Source organism: Necator americanus, chromosome III, assembly GCF_031761385.1.
Source record: "Necator americanus strain Aroian chromosome III, whole genome shotgun sequence".
In the NCBI taxonomy this organism is placed as follows: Eukaryota; Metazoa; Nematoda; class Chromadorea; order Rhabditida; family Ancylostomatidae; genus Necator; species Necator americanus.
This window is the reverse complement of record NC_087373.1, coordinates 3,901,543-3,927,445: the sequence shown is the minus strand read 5'-3', so window position 1 is coordinate 3,927,445 and position 25,903 is coordinate 3,901,543. Positions and strand designations below refer to the sequence as shown.

At 37.1% G+C, this 25,903-nt stretch overlaps 1 protein-coding gene across 2 annotated transcripts; it reads left to right on the top strand.

Moving 5' to 3' along the window:
• Positions 1–2,719: 2,719 nt before the first annotated feature.
• Positions 2,720–23,202, top strand: RB195_008539 (uncharacterized protein; the record flags this gene model as incomplete). Of its 2 annotated transcripts, XM_064195090.1 has the most annotated exons (25): positions 2,720–2,833; positions 2,930–2,999; positions 3,063–3,189; positions 7,584–7,666; positions 7,738–7,850; positions 9,949–10,046; positions 17,419–17,504; positions 18,034–18,136; positions 18,247–18,299; positions 18,403–18,520; positions 18,576–18,687; positions 18,751–18,848; positions 18,904–18,985; positions 19,088–19,201; positions 19,259–19,440; positions 19,859–19,969; positions 20,175–20,288; positions 20,745–20,897; positions 21,193–21,291; positions 21,958–22,087; positions 22,144–22,290; positions 22,509–22,619; positions 22,760–22,849; positions 22,920–23,032; positions 23,091–23,202. In XM_064195090.1, the coding sequence occupies 25 exons, from the start codon at positions 2,720–2,722 to the stop codon at positions 23,200–23,202; spliced, it is 2,733 nt and encodes a 910-aa protein (XP_064046236.1). The 2 variants fall into 2 exon arrangements, with proteins under 2 accessions (XP_064046236.1, XP_064046235.1); XM_064195091.1 differs by lacking the exons at positions 17,419–17,504; positions 18,034–18,136.
• Positions 23,203–25,903: the final 2,701 nt, after the last annotated feature.

Genomic DNA, 25,903 nt, shown 5'->3' with positions numbered 1-25,903 from the left:
CGACAATTCTTGGATCTTACTGTTATTCGACGTAAAGCAAAGGTAGATAGATGATGGAGACCAGTTTTCGTCCGCCATTCCGTTAGTAGTCGAAATGACTTAATGGATACTTTTTTTTGGGTTTTTCGGAAGAACTCCAATACACAAAGTCATTTTCCGGTTTTTATAATGATAAAATTAGTAATTCATGGTATAACTACTTCAACAATGGGACTTCACAATGACGCGTAATATTTTTAAAGTGATTTTTTTTCAGAAAAAAATTATTCGTTGAGTTTAGACACAATAGCAAAATTACTCTTCTGAAAGAAAACATAACGAGTCTACTCCAATCAGAATTGGAGCAGGTGGATTTTCGGTTGAGGAATGGACCTAAGCGGAATTACTAGCAGTGGAAGGTGTTTGTAGTTGTTGAGATTTAGATGCTCTTATCAAAAAAAAAAAATTATCCACTAGAAAACACTTTGTTCTGATATCGATCAAAACAGTTGTTCATTAAAAGAATTAAATTTTAAGAAATTGTTCACACTTCATCAAGCTATTCTTAAAAAAAAGGAAAAATAGTGAATTTTCCTCGCCTTTTTCTTCACGATTTCGTGTTTAAAGTCTGTGATTGCGGACGTCTTCCATGTTTTTTCAGTGCTAGTTGCCCTCTGGGGAGGTTTTCCCGTTTCCCCTTAGCCCACACCTCCTTCCCTCCTCTTTTCAATGTCATAACACATTGTGATCTCCTTATTGTTCGAATAACCTTAGGCTGCCGGTGTAATTTTAGAGCCACGGGGAAATTTGTTACCCGAAACGTAAACGTCGTCCACTTATATTGGTTTCATTTGACAAAAAGTGCATCACAACTAACCGTCGAAAGCTCGTTCTGTTGAGGGAATTTTTCGGGAAAGATGTACTTTTTGGTATGAATCTAGCACTCCGCCCACGCTCTCGTTTATTTTTTCTTCGCTAGACTGGGTTACACGCCATAAACAGCTTCGATGGGGGAAACTTCCGGTGTTGAACGGAGAGGAAACAGCTTTGTGGCTTGTGTTCCTTACGTGAAAATATGCTTTTGTTAGTTTTTCTAAATTGTTGGATTATTAGTCTTATTTTTGATACCTTTGAAGAAATTTCTAACAATAGAGAATTGTCAGATGTTTAAAACCGTGCTCTAAATTTTCTAATATTCGTTTATTCTCAAAAATTTGAATAATAAACAAATAAGTCATGTGAACGTCATATCAAATTCCATCTTGTTCCAAGTAAAGCCTAAAGGACTGCTTCAACTGGCTTTCTAATCTTCAAGAAACGCATAAAATAGGCAAAGGACCAATTCACGTCGTGAAATCGTCTCATCCTAACTCGCCAATGCATTCAGGACATGCGAGATCCCGAAAAGAGCGGCTAATTGAGTCTTTTGACTCGAGTACTCGATGAATTCGAGCCGCCGTTGTGTTGCTTCACTGGTTTTCTTCCATTCTTATTTTTGAATTTTTCAATTTTTTGAATTCACTTTTTTTTGGGGTGCACACTTAAATTCCTATAAAAAAGGCAAAAATCTTGACACCTACAACTTTCATTCAAATTCTTCAACTTTTTTTCGCTGCGCTTTCAACAAAAAATTTAAGAAATTTTGAAAAAAAAGTTTTAAAGCTAAAAAAAGTTCAAGAATTTTTGTAAAAAAAAGAAGTGTTTTTGACGCTTACATTTAATTACGTATATTATTACGTTTACACTACATACATTTTGTTTGCGAAAACATTTTGTGAAAATTTTCAAAAAAAATTTTTTCTGGACCTATCCTATAACACTTTTTGGTCACGTTTCAATGATGCGGTACCAGGACAGCGTTTTGGAATGTTCTGTGAATTCTTCGGCTAATGCTGCACCATTTTATCGCTGGTTTTGCAGCAATTTGTCAGCAGAAAGTGAAGGAAAATTTTTCTACTTGTCGATCTTGAATTTTTCTTTACTAGAATTACTTTGGATTATCGTTTGGAGATTTGTCTATATGTCACTTTTCTTCAAAATTACTCAAACTTCAAAGTTACTAATTTTTGAAAGAAAAATCGCTCTTGATGAAAAATTTTACTTTTTTTTTGTGCAATTACACAACTATTAGACGTATTCAGCAAAGAGCCCGTTGCTATGTTTAGTGCGTAGATCATCGTCCGTACGATTTCTTGCTTGATTGCTCCCACTAGGAAGCTTTTAGCGCACATCAACCACTATGAAAGCAGATTTCTGGAATTTTCGTTAGCGAAGCGTTCTTTTATTTTTGTCTCAGTTTTATAAAATCACTGATTTATTTAGGTTTTACTCAATATCAAGTTCTATTTATCAAAATTTTATTTTTATTCAACAAATCTGTTTGAGAATTGGTGGAATTTCCTGGAGTAGTCGTCAAATGAACAATAATATTTGTAATTCCATGAACTTACTTCCAATTTTTTCTTCCTCTGTATTGATTTTATTCTTTCCAATTCTAAGATACGCAATTGCAGAAAACACCATCCAATCTCTTACCACTGTAAGAAAAAAAGCGAGAAAATTCTATATTTCAATCTTCAGTTATCTTCATTAGTAATCCATAATGTTGTGAATATTCCTATGGTCTTTTCTGGAAAAATCTCTATTTCGTTCCTTCTCTATTAGTACATCACTTCACAAACTTTTACAGTCAGTTCATAAATTGTTTCCTGAATTGGATACGGTACTTTTTTAGTTGTGTATGATTGTTATTCGACGAAATGCTACGTCACAATCGCAATCTATTCCACCAATATGTGATGATCAACTAGGTGTTTCAACAAATCTAGTTTATATAGGAGAAGATTCAAGTCAGGTGAATAAATTTTGATAATTTTTTAAATTTGAATGAATTTTCTGTCGTTCACTGCACTTTCACAGCTATGTACCGTAATCCGTTATTTTAATTAAGGTGGTGTTTGTTTCATGGAAACTGTCACACGAAGCTAATATGATCGATTGGATTGGCTTATTTAATTTTGGTGAGGTTTAGTCGGAATATCCAATTTTTTCCCATGAAATCTTCCTAATGTCCGTAATTGCAGACGACGACGATCCGTCGCACTATTTGGATCACAAAGGACGTGGTGTAGTAGGTCCACAAGAGGGTACGGTAGCATGGAGTGTGATGCGAGCAAATTTACCGTCAACGCTTAAAAGTATACAGTTTGGGTGTGTTCGAGAAATCTCTTATGTCTCCTACATTGCTATTTTTCTGACCTACAGCACAGTGTTAAGGATTAATGAGTTGAGAACTCTCGAAATCCCTAGTTAGCCTACTATAGTCACGTCCAGAAAAGATAGATTGTGATTTGTGGAGTATTGTACGTGACTGCGGTCCATCCACTATACTACACGGCAACTTTTTCTTAGCGGAAAAAGTACGTGTTACTGACGTTATTTCCTTCCTGCCTTTTCAACCGTGCTACCGCCACCGGCGCCGTGTGTACGACTCTGACTGCTACCTGCTCGCAGTGGCATTGTAGTTATACTAAATGCAATCAGGCACTTTAGTGCACGTTCTGGGCACGTGCAAGCTATGTAACGTACACAGTTATAGGGCGGAAGCTACTCAGATATTGCAAAAAGGTGCTACCGTCCATGTCATTGCCAAACTTTAACACAAATTGGCGTAAATACTTAGAGGGAGCATGGAATCTTTGGTGATAACTCCCCTTTTTGTTATTTTGAACTGGCGGACATTGTCGACCTGAGGGTACTCGGATCACTCGGTCCGATAGACAGCCCCACCAAGTCTCGCAGACCATGAAACGGAAACGAATGGATGGATTCTGCGGCGAGCTCCTGGTGCAGATCGAGAATGTTGGAATAGAGCTGTGCTCGAGTGCGGCACCGTTTTTCGAGGATCCTGGCAAGTCCGCTAGCCCGCCGATTAAAGGCATCACCTCACGAGTCTGAGGTGCTGCAGATTTCAGGTGGAGTATTCGTATACGGGATGATAGATTATGGAAAGGTGGGTGATCCCGTCCGTTTCTTTCTAACTGCCGTAAAAAACGGCCCGGAAGATGCGGCTTCATTCGTTTTGGCGCACCATTTTGTACAAGAAGTTCGATTGGAGCGCGCTAGTCTTGTACGGCGCCGCATCTTCCGGGCCGTTTTTTACGGCAATTAGCAAGAAATGGACGGAATCACCCACCTCTCCGTAGTCTCCCATCCCGTATACAAATACTCCACCTGAAATCTGCAGCACCTCAGACTCGTGGGGTGATGCCTTTAAGTAGATAAGTATTAAGATATAAATTAAGATTAAGTAAGTAAGTATTAAGTAGGATTAAGTGGTTAAGCAGGTTATATAGTATTTTCCATTGCAGTAACATCGGAAGCGTACTGTGAAACGGGTAGTGTAGCCGGGAGTCCTGCGGCCGATTCTGTTTAAGAATTTTTCTTATTAAAGATTTTTATCCAACGCCTTGGTTGAATTTCAAAATCTGCCATCTGCATCCCTACGTTCATCGCAATCTTTTAGGCTCTAACGAAAGTAAAGGAAAATTTAATGTTATGTGGTTTCGTTTCGTTTTCCACATTCACGGACACGCAGTGCTACCGTGCCGCGCGAAAAAGACGAGTTTCAATTTCTGTCCCATGTCCCAAGCGGTTCTTGTTTCAGTGCCTTGTTAGGAATAGTTATTGATCGGGTTTTGCCCTCTTAATCATTAGGGATTATTAAGTGTAAAAATGAAAGATGAATAAGGAACCAGGTAATGACAATTTATGCAGAGAGTTGGTCGCAGAGACACAGAGAATGCGCAAAAATTTCCACATGTTTTTCACATGCGCATTATTTAAGTTCAACAATGTCACTTTTCACATCAAAATGTCAACTTGTCGCCGTTTTTCTTCGTGGCATGGTGAATCCTTGATTTCGCCTGGGTCTCATACATCTTTCTCGGCTTGCAACGCCTATCCCTAGTGGATTTGGTTATACTGTAAACAGATAGATGTGCATATTGGCTGTTATGGTGCACTTAAGCGCGTTACGTCATCGGATAATGCAACGGATAGAGGTGTGTCGCTCCCGCTAAATGTCCGGATTTCCTGGAAATGTAGGAGTTTCTGCAACAAATGATATTTATTTGTTCATTTAAGCACAAAGCTGTGCTAACATCGTTTCTTTTCCGGATGATTTGAAAAGATGCTGGGGGGACCGTGCACGTTTAGTGAAGACGGATCATCCAAGTATCTAAGTATAATTGACGGCGTCCCAAAAACGATACAACAAGGGAAAAATACAAAACAGTTACAGTAAATAAAGTTAAACCTGATGTGTCAAGTCAGTGTTTTTATCCTCCCAGACAAGTGGCGGTACCAATTTATCGACCACGGATGGATGAAATGCTTGGTGAGCACTGGATCGGAGTCCAACCTCCGATCGTTCGTGCAGGAAGCGGAACCTCTAACCGCTACACCACTACACCCGGTAAACGGTAATCAGTTTCTCTGTCACTGTTGCCTTATGAAGCGCTGAAAAATCTATGCCCCGTAGATACCTGAAATCCTAAAGGAAATATGGAATCTAAAATTATAAAAAAGAAAAAAAACAAATATAATATATATATAAACAAGATAAAAATAAATAAATGAACAACATAATACATATGATATAAATAAAAAAACTAATTAAATAAATAAAACCTACTTTATTACCGCAAATTAAGATTGAGAATATTTATACGTTTTCGCCGATTGAACCCACAATTTTCTATGTTTCTGATGAGAATCCGATAACGATCGCCTTCTTTTTCCTCCTGATGATTAGAGGAGAGGAAAAATCTCTGTCTAGTTGCTTCCTCAATCGAATTCCAGGAAAGAGCTAGAGCTTTCTTGTTTGAAGAAAAAAGAAGTTCTCAAATTTCCATACTATTCCATACCCAACATCTTTTTAAAGCGCTCTTCGAGTCGAGGAAAGGACAACCAGGAATCTTCCAACGCTGTGAAAAAAGTTCTCACTGAACAACATATTTGAAGTATGGAAGGGTGTCACGCAAAAGCTTCGACAAAATCCGTTCTGCTACTTTTTTTCAAATTTCCTGAAAAGTAGGGAATTTGAGAAAGAAGAAATGCTTGCGACAGCTCGAAACCGAACCGAAGAATCCCTTCCCTTTCGGACCGCATCGACCACTTCTTTCAACTTGTTGCTTCCGGATAGAGATTTGACATACACAATCCGAATGAAGGTCCCGAAGTGATGAGGGAAGGGGCGTGTCCCCGTCCCTGGGGACGTACTCAAGGCGAGGTTCAATAGGTCGTGATAGACGTTGGGCAACGCATTCGGCGTTGATTCATTGCCGCTCCCAGCGGGCTTGCCCTACGAGGCCCAAGGCGAACGTCAAACCACCGTATTAGGACGGGTTTTTCTTTTCGTGTCGCCTATTTGTTTCCAGAACACCATCGAAATGGCCGGACTGGCGTGTCTCGGTGTTTTTCACGTCTTCCCGAGTGAATTTGGTCCGCAACTGCAGTGAAAGTCGTTCCGAAGAGAAAAAACCGAGGACTATACAAAGTGATCTATGACTTTCTTACTGTAAACATATGATAGGAGGAAAAAAACGAAGAAAAGGAAGAGGGCAGATGCCCTTCAGGCACTCGGGAGTTTCCATTATATTCTAACTACCAAAATTTATATCCTCGCCATGCGAATTGTGAATAATAAAAAAGCTATCCGTCAGCAACATGCACTTCTGCGGTAGTACCGGTAAAATTCTGGGATTCATTGTGAACTATGAACGAAATTAGAGGCGGAAGAAAATTTAAGGAATTTTCCAGCTCATAGTGTGCGTATTACAGAGTTATTAATCTTATAGAACTTTTTTTTTCGTGATTTCTGGATATCAACCAAATTCCTAATAAATTACTGTTTTGGCTTAGAACTTCTGTGGTTAGGAAGAGTTTGAAAAGACAAACAGAAAGAGAAACTTGTAACTTGTGACTCACACTAAAATAAAGTAATTTTAATACAAAATTAATTTATTAAAGAGATAAATTCGAGATTTAATCTCCTCATTTTCTCCAGTGCACCTCGCGAAAGCGAATACGAACAAAAATTTTCGGAAGAGGTTTAGATCCTAAAAACACCGGAATTCCAAGCCCACGAGTTTCAAAGCACTCCATTATTGAACGAGAGGAAATCGAAAGTCGAGGCACTTAATAGAGCGCCGTAGAACTTCCGGCGCCTAAGGAAATCTTGTAGATTTCGGAAATTGGAGATTTCTAAGAAACGGCGTGACGCTAAATTCTCAGGATTCTACAGCTATATAGGACGTTTTCATTTTAGACTTTTTTTCATTTTTTCAAAATAAACTTTTCTTCACCGCTTCACCATCTTTATAGCTCCACGGGACCTCCTCGCTATCCTTTTTTTGGAGGTGAATCCATATTTTTCATCCAACCAGAAAATGTAAAACTAGTTTTCCAAAAGAAAAACTGCTTTTTCAGAAGAAAAATCAGAATTCAACCCTCTCTTTCCAATTAGATGCATATACTCCTCTGGTTTTTCATTTCCCACTTTTTTACACTAATTTATTTATTTAGTAATTATTTGTTTGCAGGTATGTAGATGGTCTCACTGGTGTGGTACTTGCTAGATCTCCTCCAATTAGAATAACGGATAAAGCTCGACTGCTAGTAGAAGGTCAGCGGCCGAAAAATGAGCACTTTATCCATTCCTGGTAATATGAGAGTGATCGATATATCGATTTCCAGAGGTCAGCTATCATTTCTTTGAAAAGTCAGAAGAACCACGACGATTACGTTTGGCCAGCGGTGGTAAATCCAGGACGATCACGTTACCTTGTGAGAAAAAGGTGGCTACGGTGGTAAGCTGATTTTTGTAATAATTTTTAGAATTGTAAAGCTGGAAAGAAGACATCGTTGTGCCGTTGTGCTCTGCGTCTCTGCCGTGTGAAACAAGCAGAAAAAGCGGAACAATTTTAATTTGAAGAAATTGGGATCTCGTTAATCTTACAGCTTTAACATTCAGCTTTCCACTTTCTTGGTGAGAGAATCCCTTTTTCCCCCATTTTCCAATTATGACGTCATTATTAAGCCATTTTTTCGCTCATTTTCCCATCATGACCTCATCATTAAGCTCTATCTAAGGCTCATGGGAAAAATTTTCCTCGTGATCGTAAACAAAATGCTCAGACAGCCACGTGCCCATTTCTTCCGTACATAGCAGTTTTCTAAACCCATCCTTCCGACGAGTGAAAAATGCTCGGATCTGAGGCTTAATAGTTAATCTTTTCGGATGTTTGCTGCTTCAGAAACAACTAACCTTTCCATTTTCTTTGGAGAAATGTGAAACTCACTCACTTTCTTATTTTTCTCGAACTTTTATACCATAATATCCGAAAAACTAACGAAAGCTCAAACTATTCCGCTATTTTCACTTTATAAACTTTTAACCCTTTCCTAGTTTCAATTGCATCCTGCACGTCATCTAATGGAAAAATCCAGGAGGTTTTTTCTTCTCTCGAGCATGCCGCAAGGTAGCACGGACGCCAGCTTTTTACTTTTCTTCCATTTTCTCATTATCTATTTTTCTGCCAAATCTAATTAATTCTAAATAGAAGTACGAAAAAAAAAATGCAGAAAGAAGTCTTCAATGTCCGGTTTGAGTCGGGCTGGATGTTTTCTTTTAAAACTATGGTAAATTTTTAATAGCTTCTTTGATTATACTAATTATGTATGTTATTACGAAGGAAGAAAACCACAAAAATGGGTGATACCTAAATATTTTGAAATTGTACATTTTAAGACAGGAAATTGTTATGTGTTTAGAAAATGTGGAAGGCATATGTTTAATGAGTAAAATAAAAATTAGAAATAAGTTAAACGAATCAAAATAGGTCAAACTAAATAAATAAATACATAAATAAATAAATTAAATTTAAAATTTAGAGGAAGAATCTATGACAACTATAAATAAATAAATAAATTTAAATTTAAATTTAGAGGAAAGATCTATGACAAATAAAGTAACAAAAAAGAGAGTAACCAGTATAGAAATGAAATAAAAGCGCATGATGTAAGCATATGATATGACCTTTTTCTCTGAAATTAAATTCATTTTAGAGCTTTATTTTTTTCTCAAAAATCAATCTCATAAAGTGTTTGCTAGGTTTTTCTATGAAAAAAATTATATTCTACTAATTCTCAACCTACTAGTATGTACAACTGTAGAAACTAAATTCTTTTATCATTGTTTTTTCCTTCACAGAAATCAACAAATTTGTCATTTTTAAAACTCGACAGTCAAATTGTTAGGAATATTATGAGAATTAAATCCATAAGAAATCCATAAGAATCCCTAAGTTCCATGAAAAAATGCAAATGCAGAAGAAAATGCAACTTTTGCACTGTTTTTAATTTTGACATTCTTCAGCAAACGTGCGCATCTTTAGAACTTTCTCAGATTTCTAACATCGAATACGAGTTTTAAGCTTTTTGTTTAGTTTTCTAGGTGATTGCAGAATATAAATGACTAACTTGTTGCCATAAGCGTAAACATTGAGTTCCTTCTTATTTTCTTTGCTCTTCTAGAATCCTAAACAAATGAACATTTCACGGATTTTCTCAAATATGCCTCATTGATTTATGCAAACTTTCAAAATTACAACTTTCTTAAACGTAATTTTTCACTTTTCACGCGACACTTTACAGAAATCTCCTCAAATCCTGAAAATAACTTGACAAATGTCATAGCGCTAAGCACGTTCCTCTTTTCTTTTTTTTTGTCGCTGCTCTTCCGCCGCTGTGAGACATTATTCTTTTACGTTCACCGATTAACGCAACGATTAGGCGAGGTTTTTCTGCGTTATGCGGTAATAACGGTGGAGACCAGTAGGAAACTGAGTATAAACGATCGGTCCACACGCACCTTTCCGTCGCCGAATCGCATAGAATCGATTCCAGAACTCACGATTCCCGTACTCTGCCGCGTCGTCATTCGATATTGCTATTGATAGCACGAATTGTGTGATTCCACTTGTGGAAATTGAACATTTGACGGGGTGAGTCTGTTTTTTTCTTTTCTGCGTAATTTTTTTCTTAATTGTTGTAATTTTTAACATTATATTATTACCTTGAAGTTGTAACCTAAGTTTTCCCTTGGAACGGGGGGCTGATTTACAATTTTTTCCCACTTTTTGACTCAATTTTCCTCGCTCATGCTAGAAATTAGGTCCGTTGACTCAATTATTGGTGGTCATCGCAAAAATTAGGCGTCGTGCCGTCGTTGAAGTTTGGAAGACGAGGAGAGGCTGGGCAAAATAGGCGGTCCTCAACTGTTACGTCATAAATATGGAAAAAATCCATCAGCCGCGACGAATACCATGCATTTTCCAGTCATTTCTTACTTCTATGAGTTGCATGGATTTAAAATTACGTTGTTTTTATGTTCAATTCTTATGCTATGCAAATTTTAATGCTTTTTGTGTTTTTAATTGAAAAAATGCTTGATTAATGGTTTTTTAATGGTGTATTACAAAGTAGCTGCCTATTTTGTATGTCAGAGACACAGAGTTCAGTGGAGGGAGTGTGTCCGGGGAGAGACGCAGAGAAGTGTATATAATGTCATCTGGTGTAATGTCAGACAGTATTTCCCGTTCATTTATTTCGACGTTATCGACTGTTTCGAGAGGGCGGAGCTTTTTGCAGTGCACCAATCACATGTCGAAATTAAATTTATGTATTAATAAAGTGAATAATAAATGGAAGTAGCCAATAGTTAGTAGTAAAGTGAAGTTAGTATGCCAGGAGCAGAGACGCAGAGTGTAAGATGACATCTATCGTGTGTTTCTTCAGTAAAAACTTCGTTTTATGCGTTTTTGTCTTGTTTTTTTTTTCGCGAAATTTCTTTGAAACCCGAAAAAAAGGCGCTCCAGAGGTTTTGAAATCCAAGAGCAAACCTTCCCCAACGGCGCTTCTTCCATTCAACATTTCACGACGGCATCCATAGATCACCAGCACCGGAAATCTGATCGCTTCCCCGGTCTGCGCCATCCGCTTTTCGAGCGCTATTTCATTCCACGACGCCCGTTGATGCGATTCGAATAGATTGCGTAGCAAGCATTGTCGAAGATGCAATGAGGTCCCGTGGGATGTCGGGCCTCCCGGAGGCCACGCCCATTCGCCGTATTAGCCACTTGGCCGAGTTTCTTTATATGAATGACTTTCTTTCGCTTTTGATTCCCCGAGGCCAGGGGGAATTCTTTACATCCAGAATTCTTTATTCACTAATTTTTCTCATAAGTTATGGATATTGTGAGTGAATGTTTCTTACCACACGTGAAATTTCCATTAAAATCCCCTTCACTCGCCGTTTGGTCTTCGATCCCCGCCGATATCGCCTCAATCATTGGTGGTTTGATGGAGGTCTTTGGGGGAAAAATCGGGATCGCTCCTTTTTCAAAGACCATCACCTCTGGGATTTTTCGCTCGCCAAACCCCAACAAACCCGACAGATTTTTGCTTGTTTAGAAAGTGATTACTATGTTGATCGAGAAAATTGCGTGTGGATTTATTGCGTGGTTCCGTACGTCCAAATCTTCCTTACATACTACGTTACACTTCCAGGCGCTGTTTATAGTTTCATTGTGCGCTCACCGTACTCTAGAAGATTTATTGTTGAGAAAAAAAAACCTTGGGAAAATTAATATTGTGCACCTATTTTTTTCAAAATCTATTCTATCGATTTTTTTTTAAAAAGGAATTCCCATCCACATTACTATTTGAAACTTTTTTTTTCAGTTCGTAGCTGTGTATTCATTAAAAGTATCGCTGCAGGTGCCTTATAAATTAGCTTTTATTGGTAGGGAATTTTTTAAATTCGTGTTTATTTCTATTAAAATCGTGGGAATACGAAAGGATTCAAATAAGCGTCGATCCACAGTCAATTCGTTAGGACAAGATTTTATGGGAGCTCGTATTGCTCTACAGATCTGAAAAATTCGTTTTGGACATTTTATTCGGGGAAAATGTGCTGCTTTTCTCCTCTCTTCCTTATAATTTGTAAATTTCTCCTGGTAGATTTAATTTCTAGTTCACTTTCTGGTCATCTTACTGGTTAGAATGTTTTTAAACTCACAGTAATTTTCGAAAGATGGTCATAAATAACGACTAAGACTAAGGATTCGTTGCTTGCTAAGGCAGGTTCGATCTCGGCTCAGAACTCTTTCCTGATGTTTTCGTCTCAATTCCGATTTGAATTAGATGCAGTACATATGTTAATATTTTTCGAACTTTATTGATTGGTTAATCTCTAATATTTAGGGTTAATTTGGTTGATTAATTCGCTTTTCTTGTTGCACTTCTCATGATTTATTCACATTTTTTTAAAATCAAAATATGATTAAGTGAATATTATTAAAATTTTTTGCAGTATTTTTTCTGACTCTATAAGCTTATATTTTCTATTTTCTACATTTCGTTTCGTTTTTTACGTCCCATTTTTATCTATAAATTTCGAATTATTTCTTTCTGAAATTAAATGAGGTTCTTTAATATGTGACAGATTTGGTTAGCAGTAATATGTTTATGTTTAATATAATAATCAGTGCTTCAACCCAGCTTGCCATCTATTTTTGAATATTTTTAGACGTCAAACTTTTTGAAGTAATTTTTATTGAATAGTAATGATTTAGGATAGCATTTAGGGATTTATTCCAAAGTCAGACTTTCAAAAAAAAAAAGAACAGTTCAATGCTGATGGTTCGTCCTGAGAAAAACTCCTAGAACTTTGAACACTAACCGAGCCGGAGGGGAATAGCTCATTCTCTTAATTAAACCCGCGATCAGTCGTTTTTTCCAGTAAAAGAATGACAGCTCGTAGATACGCTGCGTTGCTCGGTTCTGTTTTTTTCCCTAGATTCTCGGATGCGAGTTGCGCAATGAAGACCTCGGATACTATATAAAACTGTATAAAAAAAAATTCACGACGTGGATGAGGACTAGATTTGCTGGCAGAATTCTGGCAGAAGTTCTGGCAAAAAACTCTGAAAAAAAAACAAAACTAAAACAAAAAAAACCCACAAACCTTATAATTTAATTCAGTAAATTGTTTGAATCTCATTTTTCCTTCATTTACTCCGAGTTGATGCAATTTTTGTTTTCTCGAGTAACATTCGATTTTGTCATTTTGAATGCCATTTTTTCGTACACGCAGCGTTTTTGAGGCTCTGCATACTGAAGGTATGGTAGGTAAGATTTTGGGGTTTATGTAACTAATCCTTAGTAGCAACGTACTTAAGGGAGGAACAAGCGGTAATCTCGGGTAGAAAAGGTTTTATTCAGTGATTTCTGTGGTAAAACAATTTGGAACTTCAATAGCTATAGTATCTTCCCGACATGGCCCAATAAGGACTTCTTCACGCTCACTCGAGACGTTTTTCCCGGGATTTTCAAGGACGTCCACTCGAATCCGCTAAGCATCCGCACCGCACGCGTCGTCTTTCATTGATATTTGCTATAGTAGCTATGCGAACACGTGCTAAAAACCTTTTAGACTTGTTTCCATTCAATTTTTTTCTCTCGGGTTTTTGGATGTGTGTGATATTTCGTTCTCGGATTAGATTTGGAGCGCGCTTTTCTTTTCCTCTAAAATTTTCGCGCATGTTACTGTACAGGTCACAAAAATTTCCCTCGAAAATCCTTTTTTTAAATGGAAAATTTTAGCGAGAGATCCAATGGAGAATTTCAGACTGCTGCTGTTTTTTCATAATTTTTTTTTCGAACTGAATCAGTATAGCATTGTGCTCGACGAATGACAGTCGGTCACTTGGGATTCGCTCTGGGACGGCAAAGATTTAAATTGGTTTTTTTTCTTCTGGTTTTTTGAACTTAAAAATGAATCACTTTTGGTGCGTTTGCGGACTCAGCTGACGTCATCACGGCAAGATTTTTCAACTAAAATATATCGGACTCGGACCAAACATTTCTTAACTCAACTATTCTTGATAGAACTGTTACTGAGGAAAAAATCTGACCAATAAGAGAACGTTTACGTCACGCCCGTCGAATTATTCTCTTCCTGCATCCATCCAAAACCTCTACACTATCGTTTGTATTCGAATTTATTCTAACATATTCTTGTTCAGAGAAGTTAATGACGGGTCTCGTACAAGCTCCAGGATGTTATAGCGTAATTATGGAATATAATGGCGTGAGAATAACCGTCAAAATGAGGCTAAATATACAAATTTCGACATTTGAATAAGAGAACTCTTTCCACCATGCTTCCGGGACGAGTTCTCCCCTATAAATGAACCAAAAATCTCGACTTAACGATAACAAAGTTGTGATAATCTAAATATTTCACAGGGAGTATGGGAATTAATCCATTCAAACGTTCACATACTCAGTCACCAACTACTGATGGGGCGTTAAAATAGGGAAACTCGTACAATAAGCGTCGCATAAATATAAATATAAATATAAAAAAGTAAACATTATTTCATATAAATACATGGAAAAATCCCTTAATTATAGGTTGGAGATTTGCTCCTTTTTTCTTTTCCTCTGAACTAATGCAGTGTACTGTGGAATAATTTGACAATCAAAGAAATAACAGATTTTTTCTTTTATTTTTAGAAATATTTTTCTTTATTCCTGTCTGTATTACACATGATACTTTCTGCTAAATATGTGTTCTATGCGAGTTTTTTTTTTCTTACTTTTCTCATATCTTAGAAATTTCTGTGCATATCGAGAGAGATATTCTTCTACTTTTTTTCTTGTTTTCATTTAAAAATTCTTTAGTAGAAAATCATTTTCATAATTGAAGAGACTACCTGAAACGACACTAATATTGAAAACTTCTCTTCTCGATGTGATTTGGTCCTCTCCTACTCGTTTTTTTTCCTTGTTGTTGCAAAAATCTCTTCGTTTGCTCTTCGTAAAGAAATTTTTACATGAAAAAAAAACTCATCCACCATACCCGGACAAGAGCCGTTTACCAAATGCAATTCGACATCAAGTAATTCTAGAGAGCGACGAATGACGAAAATCTGCTTCTACGAAATTTCTGAGAGAGAGAGACTCTGACAAGTTTCTAAATCTATTTACATGTGCTTAGACGTGACGAGATTTCGTGTTTTACATTTCTTAACTCGGATATTCTGATAGCGCCGTCGGCAGTCCACAAATAAGCCCGTAGACTTTTCCTTAAGCACCTACTACATATTATTCTGTCTGTGGATTTGTTTTTCACTGCTCGCAAAAACTAGGATTAGTCAGCAGCAATCCATGCTCATTGGTGTCATACTATGTTAGTTCCCAGTCAATGGCTTTCTCTAATGATTTCCTTATTTAGCTCCGTTCAAGTGGAAAGAGAAGGTCTGTCTCCATCGGATTCTTATTTCCTTATTCTTAGCATTTACATTAAGCCGAAGGTGTACTTGTGGATCGAGGGGCCTTACGTAGAAAATTCAATATTTATAGGAGACATATAAGTGCACAAGGTAGTCTCATTCCACATTCATAAGTCCCCGCTGGTTTTTTCCTTTTGTTTACCGTTGTTTCTGTTTTATTCTTTCGCTACCTATTGTTTCTGCTCTATCTGAGTGCATTTTCCTGTTTCTCTCCCGATATATATGGAAACGAAAAGGTCCGTCATTGTTATTAGCTAGGATCATCGTGCAACAGAGCATAGGATGAGGTGGGGGTGTGTGTGCGTGTGCTAATTGCTGCGGTTGCGTCGCGGTTCCCCGGGCAAACATAAATAGCGCTAACTATGTATCGCCTTCCATATCTTATATCTCCATCAAATTTTTAATACTGGTGAGGGATTGATCCAATACAGATACTCTTTTTTTTACTGTTAATTAATCTTTCACAGAGGATAGTATAACTGGAGCAAGGGGAACACCATGGCTTTAAATTCACTTAATTTAATTAACTTAATTGCTCATAGATTATATATTATATTAATTATTAATTATTAATTGGATTATATATTATTAAAAATCCTAGTAAAATTCACAATTAGGTCCCGAATGGAACACCGGCTGAAACACCATGTACATGAAAATGCTTCGCCTGAGGCGAGGAATAAATTAAAACAAAATTATTATTCGTGTTATGCGTTTTATATTATTATATTATACTATTATACTGTACAGTACATTTATATTTCTCTATATTTGCACTGGTTGTTGTAATTATTGTTATATTATCATATTATTATATATTATTGTACATCATTTATTTTTTGTTAGCGAAGTAAAGTTACTACGGCACCTCGGTGAACCCGTCGTGATAGAATTCGGGATCATAGATCGTTTAATAAGTATGATACATACCAAGTTAGTTTTATTGAGTTTGTTTTTTTTTTTCAAAAATACTTACTTAAAACTAACTGCAGAATACTTGTTCCCTAACGCCTAACGAACCTCAAGACGAAGCAGATCTGAAATTAGTTTTTGAAGCAAAAATAAAACGAGTTTTCCGCCTGACAATTTCACTCGCTCGTCATGTCGGTGCAGGGATTAAAATCGTATTTTGACAATTTCGTTGACTTCTCGAGGCTTAATGCTGAGTTGACGAGACGGCGAACCTAAACAACCACGTCGCTGCATAAATAACAACCTAGGGGCAAGCACCAAGCAAGCAGAAAAACATGTTCAAGTGAGAATGAGTAAATAAAATAAAAATCGCATAAAGTCACCGGTGTATCAATCCACTCAGGATGCGCCAACGCGTTTTACTGGAATTCGTAATCGTTGAGGTTTTTGGAACGCGTGTTGGCCCAAACAATGACTTACGAGGGCCAGCTGATGGGTCAAATCGGTGTTTTTATCCTCCCATAAAGTCTGGCATTAATTTATCGACCCCGGAGAGACGAAAGGTTTGGTTTGCATCAAAGCGGTTTCGAACCATCGACCGTATGAACACAAGGGAACTCTAACCAACTGCGCCACACCCTCCTGAGTTAAAACGATCGGAAATTCCGTCGTACAACGAAATAAGACAGCACTAGAAAAATTTCTTAAACACACGACGCTCAACACTTCCGTACTTCCAAAAATTATTTTAAAATTATATTTAAAAAATAATTAAGAGAAAAATTTGAAAAATTTGAGATTTTTCACGAGCTGAAATTTATTGCTTACTTTATCAATTAGTAATTAATTAATTTAATTTATTGCTGCAGATCAATATGACTATGATGATCTGATTATGGGTGTCAAACTTTTTTTCAACGGTTCTTTTTTCGCTCTGATTGCTTTGAATTAGTGTGGACTTAGAGCAAATCGGTGATGAGTCTCCTGGATAGATGGCTCTTTTGAGGAGACCTTTTGTCTTATTTGATATCCTGCACCAATACTACTCGCTTTTTTTGCCCGCCATTAATCAATATATCGATTGCCAACCTGGATTCTGTTTCAGTGATTTAAACATTGCCGTACAATCCGATCAACGGCACTCGTTCACCGCGGTGATCTCAGTGTGTATCGAACCGATGGATACGGAAAGTAGGATTTTTTCGAAACGCTTCTTGATTATTGATGTTGTGATGATTTTTATTGATTTTTTCTTCAAAATTTTGGCACCACTTGGTTATTGCTGAATGGAGCGAAAACGTCTCCCATACTTTATGCTTTCTCTTTGTAGTATTTCGTTTTACTTGTGTTATCCAAAATTTCTAAGTACATGCATTTATCATGACCCTAAATGCCGGAAAGAGGGAATTTTCTCAAAATGGGCGGAGATATTGCTGCGCGGTGATTGGTCGACTCTAATTACTGCAGTATTTTCAGTCTTTTTTTTTCTTGAATATAACCATTGAAATCCGGACATATTTACCGTTGGTGGAAACGACAATTTATCATAAAGCATAGTTAATTTCATTTTTTCTTTCTCGATGCCTTTCTTGCTTTCTTCAAGAGAAAAACACCTTTCCAGGTGTAAAGAACTGTTATTACGATCACACTTTACCATCTCTCTCCCTTTTTCACCTCTCTAGTTAGCATATACTCTCGATGTAGACCATAAATGGTTTAGGATCGGCTCGTCTGCGTTCACGCAGCAAACGAACCGAAAATCTGGACATTAGGGTGTCTGGTGTGTCTTCCTCTTCTTCGGGAAGTTCGATGAGCCAAGCCAGGTGAGTGCATTGATTTATTGATCGGACCTGTGAAAGCTATTGCGATTTATCTACGAAAAATCTCTGATGTTTTACTTTTATTATTATTTATTATTTGTTATTTTTTTAAGCTCGTCTTCCGGATCTTCTACTCAACTCAATGTGACTACACCTCTGCCAGCAGGTACATGCACTTCAAGAAATTATTATTGCAATTTTTAGTTATTACTAATTATTAATTATTGCTATCAAGATTACCGTAATCCTGTTATGTTCATCCTTTAAAGGTTGGGAAGCTTGTACTGATCGTAAGGGTAGGACATTCTATATAGACCATACATCAAAGAAAACCACCTGGCAAAGACCATCAACTGAAGACACTAAAGAAAGCGAGCAGATGAAAAGGTATTTCTGCAGCAATCAATAAATCGATACCGATCTGAAAATATCTCTTCGATAGGTATTCAATGAATCGTCGTACTGTTGGCATATCTCCGCCCACCACACCAACTTTCAGCCCCGCTATTTTCCTTCAGCGACCGGATTTTGTTAGTCTACTGCATGAAAATGAGGTTCTGAGTCGTTTTATCGATTAGTACCGTCTGCGTCTCTAACACCGCGTCTTCCTGTTGCAGGTTGCTCTAGCTGCTTATAATGCATCACCAATTGTTAAGCATATAGTGCATCGAATACGAAAATGTGGTGAGCCAACGGAAAAATATGAAAATAACAGGTACGTAGCTGAGAAGTCAGATTGTCATTCAAACGCCTACGCTCCTGATTTTCAGGGATTTTGTGGCTTTCGTGAATTTATTCGCCGATGACACTCAGCCGTTACCAATGAACTGGCAAGCGAGTGGTAGAAATCCGGTTCGTGAACGTTCATAATAGACCAGAATCAGATTTTTTCTTTAAAAAATGTTGTTTCTGTTTCTCTTATTTCTCTTCGGAATCAATTATCTCTCGTCTTAGACTGTATTTATTGATCATGCGGCTAGACGAACTACGCTTATCGATCCACGATTACCAATGCCAAGTATTGATAGGAAACGAGGACGTAGTGCACCGCCGTCACGACGTCAAAATGTACGCACTAAGCGCTTGAATTGTAAAATCAATAAAATCAATCGTCATACTTTTCAGCTGGACAAGAATGGGAACCTTCTAGATCTGGCAAGTCGTACAGCTGAAATTGCATTACTTGTGGAAGAGCGGTTACCGGAATTGGCTCCAAAGATACGAAAAAAATTACGGCTCATCGAAAGATTAGGCGCTGTCGCTCTGGCGCGATTAGCGAACGATGTGGATTTGATCACGGCGATCAGGTGAGTCTTTGAAAACACTATTTCTTTATTATATCAAGTGTAAAATGGGCGATAATCGCTCTAAACTCTCTGCAAAATACGGGCAATGTCTTTTGCAACAACAACTTTACACTTTACGCTAGACGGCAAACTGACTGATCACGTTTGGAGCATTTATTTGTGTTGGAGCATGTTTGTCAAAAAAATGAAGGTTTTGTAGTTAAGTTTCCAAATTAGGAGATTTTTTTTTACAATGGAGCACAAGTTGAATTTCCAAACATTCTACAGATCTTTCTCCAATTGAACTGAAGGTTTTTTTTCTTAAAAAAAATCCTCTTTTTTTATATGAGCGCTAATATTGAGGGTCGTAGATTTGTCCGTTATATTAACAGTTACAGAACCAGAGTTCTTTGATAAAAAAATTTTTTCTGTCATCTAGCATCCTCGACTCAGACGATCAAGTCACTTCGAGCGAATTGGAAGAAAAACTCAATCACTTCTATGCATCCCTTCATCGAAGCGGTTACGGTAAAGGACCACAGAAGATCAAGTGAGTTCGTGGAGCTGATCATTTCCAAAGGCTAACCATTTTGAGTTTTTTGAGAGAATCTGGCGAGCAGAAGAATACTTGTAAATCACTTTTTTGAATACGAGGGTCGTAGCAACATTATTTGATTTATTATTTTTATTTTCATTTATTTTTTATTTGTTGGACCGACAAAATTTGTCTACTACAGTATCGCTTTCGTTTTTAGGTTCCGATTCAGTCGATCGAATCTTCTCCACGACGCTTTTGAACAGATCTTGGCTGCAGATGCACTTTCGCTACGAAGAGCTCGCCTATCGATCGCATTCGACGATGAGGAAGGGTAATCCTGTTTTTTTGTGTTTGGCGAGAACTGGTCCTCTTTTCTTACGACCCTGAAAACCCATATTAAAGTTGTTTTTTGTGGAAAATGATCACGAGATGACCTGCAAAATTACATGGAAAGCCTACCTCATTTTCACTGAAAATTCCCGTTTCCATCTGCGCAAGTAGTTATCGGCGTCATATGTTTTGTTCAAGCTAATACAAGTTTTTAACTGTGCGCGAACTGGTCCCCGTTCATTTCTTCCTTGTATTTCCTTCGAAGCACAAACTACAGAAACATGTGCTAGCGACCGAGCCAACCGCAGAAATCCAATTTACCATAAAGAGTCTGGTAGGGACCAGTTCTCGCCATGCTATATATTACTGAAAATGTTTATTTGAATTTGAGTTTTGAAGCAATTTGAATTCCATTTTTGTCGATCTATCACTTTCTGACATTAATTAATTTTTTTAGCCTCGATTATGGTGGTCCATCGCGAGAATTGTTCTATCTGTTATCACGAGAACTGTTCCATCCGTACTATGGTTTATTCGAATATTCAGCTCCTGATCAATACACTGTACAAATCAGTCCACATTCAAATTTAGTGCAACAAGAAATGCAATGGTGAGTTGCTGAATAAAAAAAAAAGCCGAAAAAAAGAATTAAATGAAAATAAATGAAGCATGAAGCTGAATTAAAATAAATAAAGCTTGAATAAAAAATTTGGATCGAAACGTTGGCAGAATTCCAAATATTAACAATCGACCAAGTATACTACCTATTATGCTCTTTTTATAGCGCTATTCCGTGCTTTTACTCCAGATTTTGTGGCTCTACCTATGGGTTATGGCTATGTTTCAATTAGACGGAAAAACTCTGGTATTTCCTGAATCAGGGTACAAGTACATACATATTATAGGATGGAATTAGCTGGACGAGTGCTTGGTCTGGCCCTACTTCATCGATGCCTTATCGATACGTTTTTCACGAGAACTTTCTACAAAATGCTGTTGGAACAGTGAGTTTTTGAGCGTTTTCAACGGTTCTGTTGTTCTTTTTTCCTCAGTTGCTCTCTTAATGAAATCAATCAATAAATTCTATTTTCAAAGTTTGATGATTCGATAAATTTATATAATAATGCATAACAATAATGTGTAATAATAATATAATAATAATAATAAATTAATAACTATGAAATCTTCCTTCTGAATTTATAAAAAAGAAGAAAAAAAAACAAAAAAAAGGAAACGTTATTAGAAAAACACAATTTTAATTTTACTAAAAATGTCACTACTATTAATTTTCATTGATCGATGAGCGACCCGAGCTTTAAATTTTTTTGATATTTAGACTTTGATAATTCGATAAATTGGTGATTTTGTAAATAAATAAACTGATCACTTATCATTCTACGAATTATTTTGTAGTTTTAATTCTCAATTTAATTCTGTATGTATTCCCACAAACTATTTTTCTGCCTTTTTTCATTCGGAATTGTTTGTAATCGGTTAATCGCTTTCACTAGCTTGGCGTTGCAAACGTATATCTATTTGAAAAGCCGATAAGTATTTGTTTTTTAGTCTTGAAGTAGTTTTTTAAAAAAAAATTGATCAGTTATTTTCATTTTAATTTTTCTTTCTTCTTTTTTTCATCTTTTTAAACCCAATGAATACAGTAATTGAAGGCCCATCACCCTACTCGATCTTCAAGATGTTGATCCAGAATTCTATCGTAGTATGATGTGGATTCGTGAAAATCCCGTCGATCCTTCGCTTGGCATGACATTTGTGATCACCGAAGAAGAGAAGGGACAGGTAGAGCTCCTAATTACCTTAGTGTAATTAATGTTATCATGTTTCACCTGTTAAAGGTGGTCGAGAAAGAACTGCTCCCCAATGGCGCTGAACTGGACGTGGCCGATCAGAACAAGGAGGAATTCATCTCGTTAATGGTGAAATGGCGTGTTGAACGAGGGATTCAGCGGCAATCCAGAGCACTTCTAAGAGGACTGCATCAGGTTTGTGCTGTGCACAGCACATCTCTCCTGTGATTGGTCAATTAGAGAAGGGGCGGGGCTCGAATCTTCCTGTTCGTCTATTTATTCCGTTTTCACCGCGCTTTCTTTCTCAGAATTTTGCTTACTCTGTCATAGAATAATTGAAATTTATGGAACGACTACCTAATCAAATGTTATGGGAATTAAATAATTACCAAAGAAACAAAAAAAATGTTTAGATTATCGATCGCGATTTTTTACGAGTGTTCACTGTTGATCAAGTAGAATTGGTGCTTTCTGGATCGAGGGAAATCGATTTGGAAGATTGGAGGAAGAATACCGAATATAGGGTAGATCTTATTTTCTTTCATTTTTACTTTGAAAAATATTTGAGAATTTTGAAATTTTCATCATAGTTTATCTTTTTTCTTTTATTTTTCTTTCAAAACATAATTAAAGATTTTGAAACGAAAAAAAAAACCGTATTTAGGGCGGTTATTTTGATGAGCATGTGGTTATAGAATGGTTTTGGGACCGAGTATCACAAATGTCGAACGCTGATCGGTTGAAATTGTTACAGGTTAGGTTCTTTGGGGGTGAGGGGGGGTGAACTCGTCCAGTGGGCGTGGCTTATTTGTCAACGATTTCAGTTTGTCACTGGTACTTCGAGTATACCGTTCGAAGGTTTTGCAATGTTACGTGGAAGTAATGGACCAAAACGTTTCACTATAGAGAAATGGGGTGAAGAGTCAGCTCTTCCAAGGTTACGTACCATCCATCGTAAACAAATCGATATTCATCGATTAATCGATCTATTTCAGAGCGCATACGTGTTTCAATCGCCTTGATTTGCCATCCTATCCGACACGGCATATATTAAAGGCTAAATTACATACTGCCATCACTGAAGGGATTAATTATGCCATTGAATAAATAAACATTTATTTATCGATTTTTCAAGAAAAAAAAATCTGAGCTTATAGTTTGAAAAGGATCTTTTTCTTAGCTATGGCACTCATGGTTCATGGCACCATACCGTAAAATAATGATAAATATATGGAACCATCATCTTCGCTATGCTGTTGTTGAAGTGGTGTTCCGTGAGGTCGTGACGGTGGGACCGTTTTTGCTGCGACAGCTGGAAAATATCGATTGATGAAGTGTTTGACAACTGTTGACAACATAAACATCGACTGAAATTATGGACTTGGATTTGAAAGTCGCTTCAAAAGAACATATATATATATATAATTAAAATATTCAAAAATATTCAAATAGCTCCAGGTAATCAATAACCATTTTTTACATTGACTGCTTGGATCGGGAGCGATATAAAGCTGCTCTGCTTTCGCGATTTGCGTTTTGCCAGGGCAGAAAAGGCAGGGAATTTTTCTCGAGCTACACACGTAACTTTGAGAAATTCTGTCAGTTGCGACCGATGCGTAGCGGTCGTCCCAATCAACATAAGTCCATCGCGACAATAATCTGACTGGTAGCCACATGTTCTAACAGGAGCTGGCAGAATTCGGGTCAATTTCACTTTGACTAACATGTTCTAACATGAAACGATTATTTTTCTTGAAAATATCGATCTGCTTGTAATGTTTCACCGAGCACTATTTACCTATGATGAATTTCGATGAAAATGAAATATGTTGGTGGGCGTGTCCGGAAAAAGAATCGAGAAATATTTTGTGCTAAAGAAAACCACAATTCCCTTGTAATAAGTGTAACATTCAGCATGTAATATATGCGATATTCGATTAAAAAATCAATAAAGCTTCAAGAATTGAAACCAAAATAGACACGGTATCTGCTTCCAGAAATATTTGCTTCACCGGGGCACTAATCCCGATGAGACGGTAATATAATCGGCTGCGCCGGCTAGAAGTAGAATTCCAGCAGATTTTAATTGGAATCACACATACATATTTTCGAGTTACTATGAGAAGTGCGTATTTCAAGTGAATTTCATCGTCTGTATTGCAGTGAATGCAATGGGTTGCATTCGATAAAGAATAAAGTGGATAAACCGTGTGGCGTTAATCAATCCGCGTGGGACCTGCGCACCCACGTTCACTTCAATTCAAAATCTTTTGAGGTTCGCGAACGTGGAACTGGCCCCGTACAATGATTTCCGGTGGCTAGCCGATGTTTCAAAACCACTACGATTTTTTTTTCCGTCAAATTATTCGAGGAAGAAGGCAAGAAGAAATATCGATTGAATGATTGACGTTCATGGACTTGTGATTTCATAACCTATTATTCCATCAAATTAATTTTATTCGATTTATTTATTATTATTTTTTTTGTTAAAGTCAGGATAAAGTCATTGGCGTATCAATCCACTTGGGATGCGCCAACGCGTTTTACTCGAATTCGTAATCGTCGAGGTTTTGGAACTCGTGTTGGCCTATAAAATGACTTGTGAGGGCCAGCCGATGGGTCAAGTCGGTGTTTTTAGCCTCCCAGACAAGTCTGGCACCAATTTATTGACCCCGGAGGCGAATGGAATGTTTGGTGAGCACTAGGACGGATTCGAACCTCCGATCGATCCTTAGGGAAGCGGAACCTCTAACCGCTACGCCACACCCGTTTTCTGCGTTTGAAAATAAAATAAAGAGAGTTTTTCCATTGAAATTTTTCTTCCTAAGAAATTGTTACGTGATTTTCTACCAACGACGTAGTTTAGCATAGAATAGTACGTTCAAGAAAAAGCTTGAAGTGGATGAAATCATCCAGTAGATTTTTTAAGCGCTGCATACTTGATCCAAGAAAGCCCATTTCGGAAAAAAATGAAGGTGATCAAGGTAGTAGAGCGTCTATACGGTACCTCTTTCCAAAAATTTTCACTTCACCGAGAAAACTGCGCTCACCTTGATAGGACGGTAAAATAACAGCGCCGGCTAGAAGGAGTATCATCTGTAAAAGCTGTAGTTAAATAAAATAAATAAATTAAATTACCTAATTAAATAATTAAGTAAATTATTGATTGCAGGTCGAAACTCCGCTCCTTTACAGGATCACGAGCAACTTACCGCTTTTACGATAGCAACAAATGGATTCATCATTAATTCAGGTGGCTGCGAGTGGACTGAGAAGATCTTTCAGCACAGAATTTTGATTGATGATTTAGATAATACCGGTAGGATCCGGCTTTTCGGCACAATTTTTTCCGAAATGCTGAAAAATACTCGATTAGATCCGGGTGAAGTGCATTTTCGAAGGTGGTGACCGAATCCCAAAAGAAAACCGCTCAGAGCAATTAATGAAATCCTAAAAGGCGGCGAAAATAAGAATTATGAATTATTTGGGACATGAGAAATAATGTAGGGTAAACTTCGCACACATGGATAATTATTGACTACTAATTTAATGTAACAAACTCCTAAAATCCAAAAAGATTTCATCATTATTCTCCTGTTATTATTTTAATAATAAAATAAAAAGAGGAGAATAGTAATAAAAAAAATTACGAGAAAAAATAAAATGGAAATAAAGAATTTGCCGCTACCCGGGATAACTTGATAATCTGATGAGTTAGAAGTTCATGTCGTAAAATTGAAATAATCCTTTTTTCAAAGAAATGTAAAGGATTTGATTTTATCACATGAATTGTATCCCGGGTGGTGGG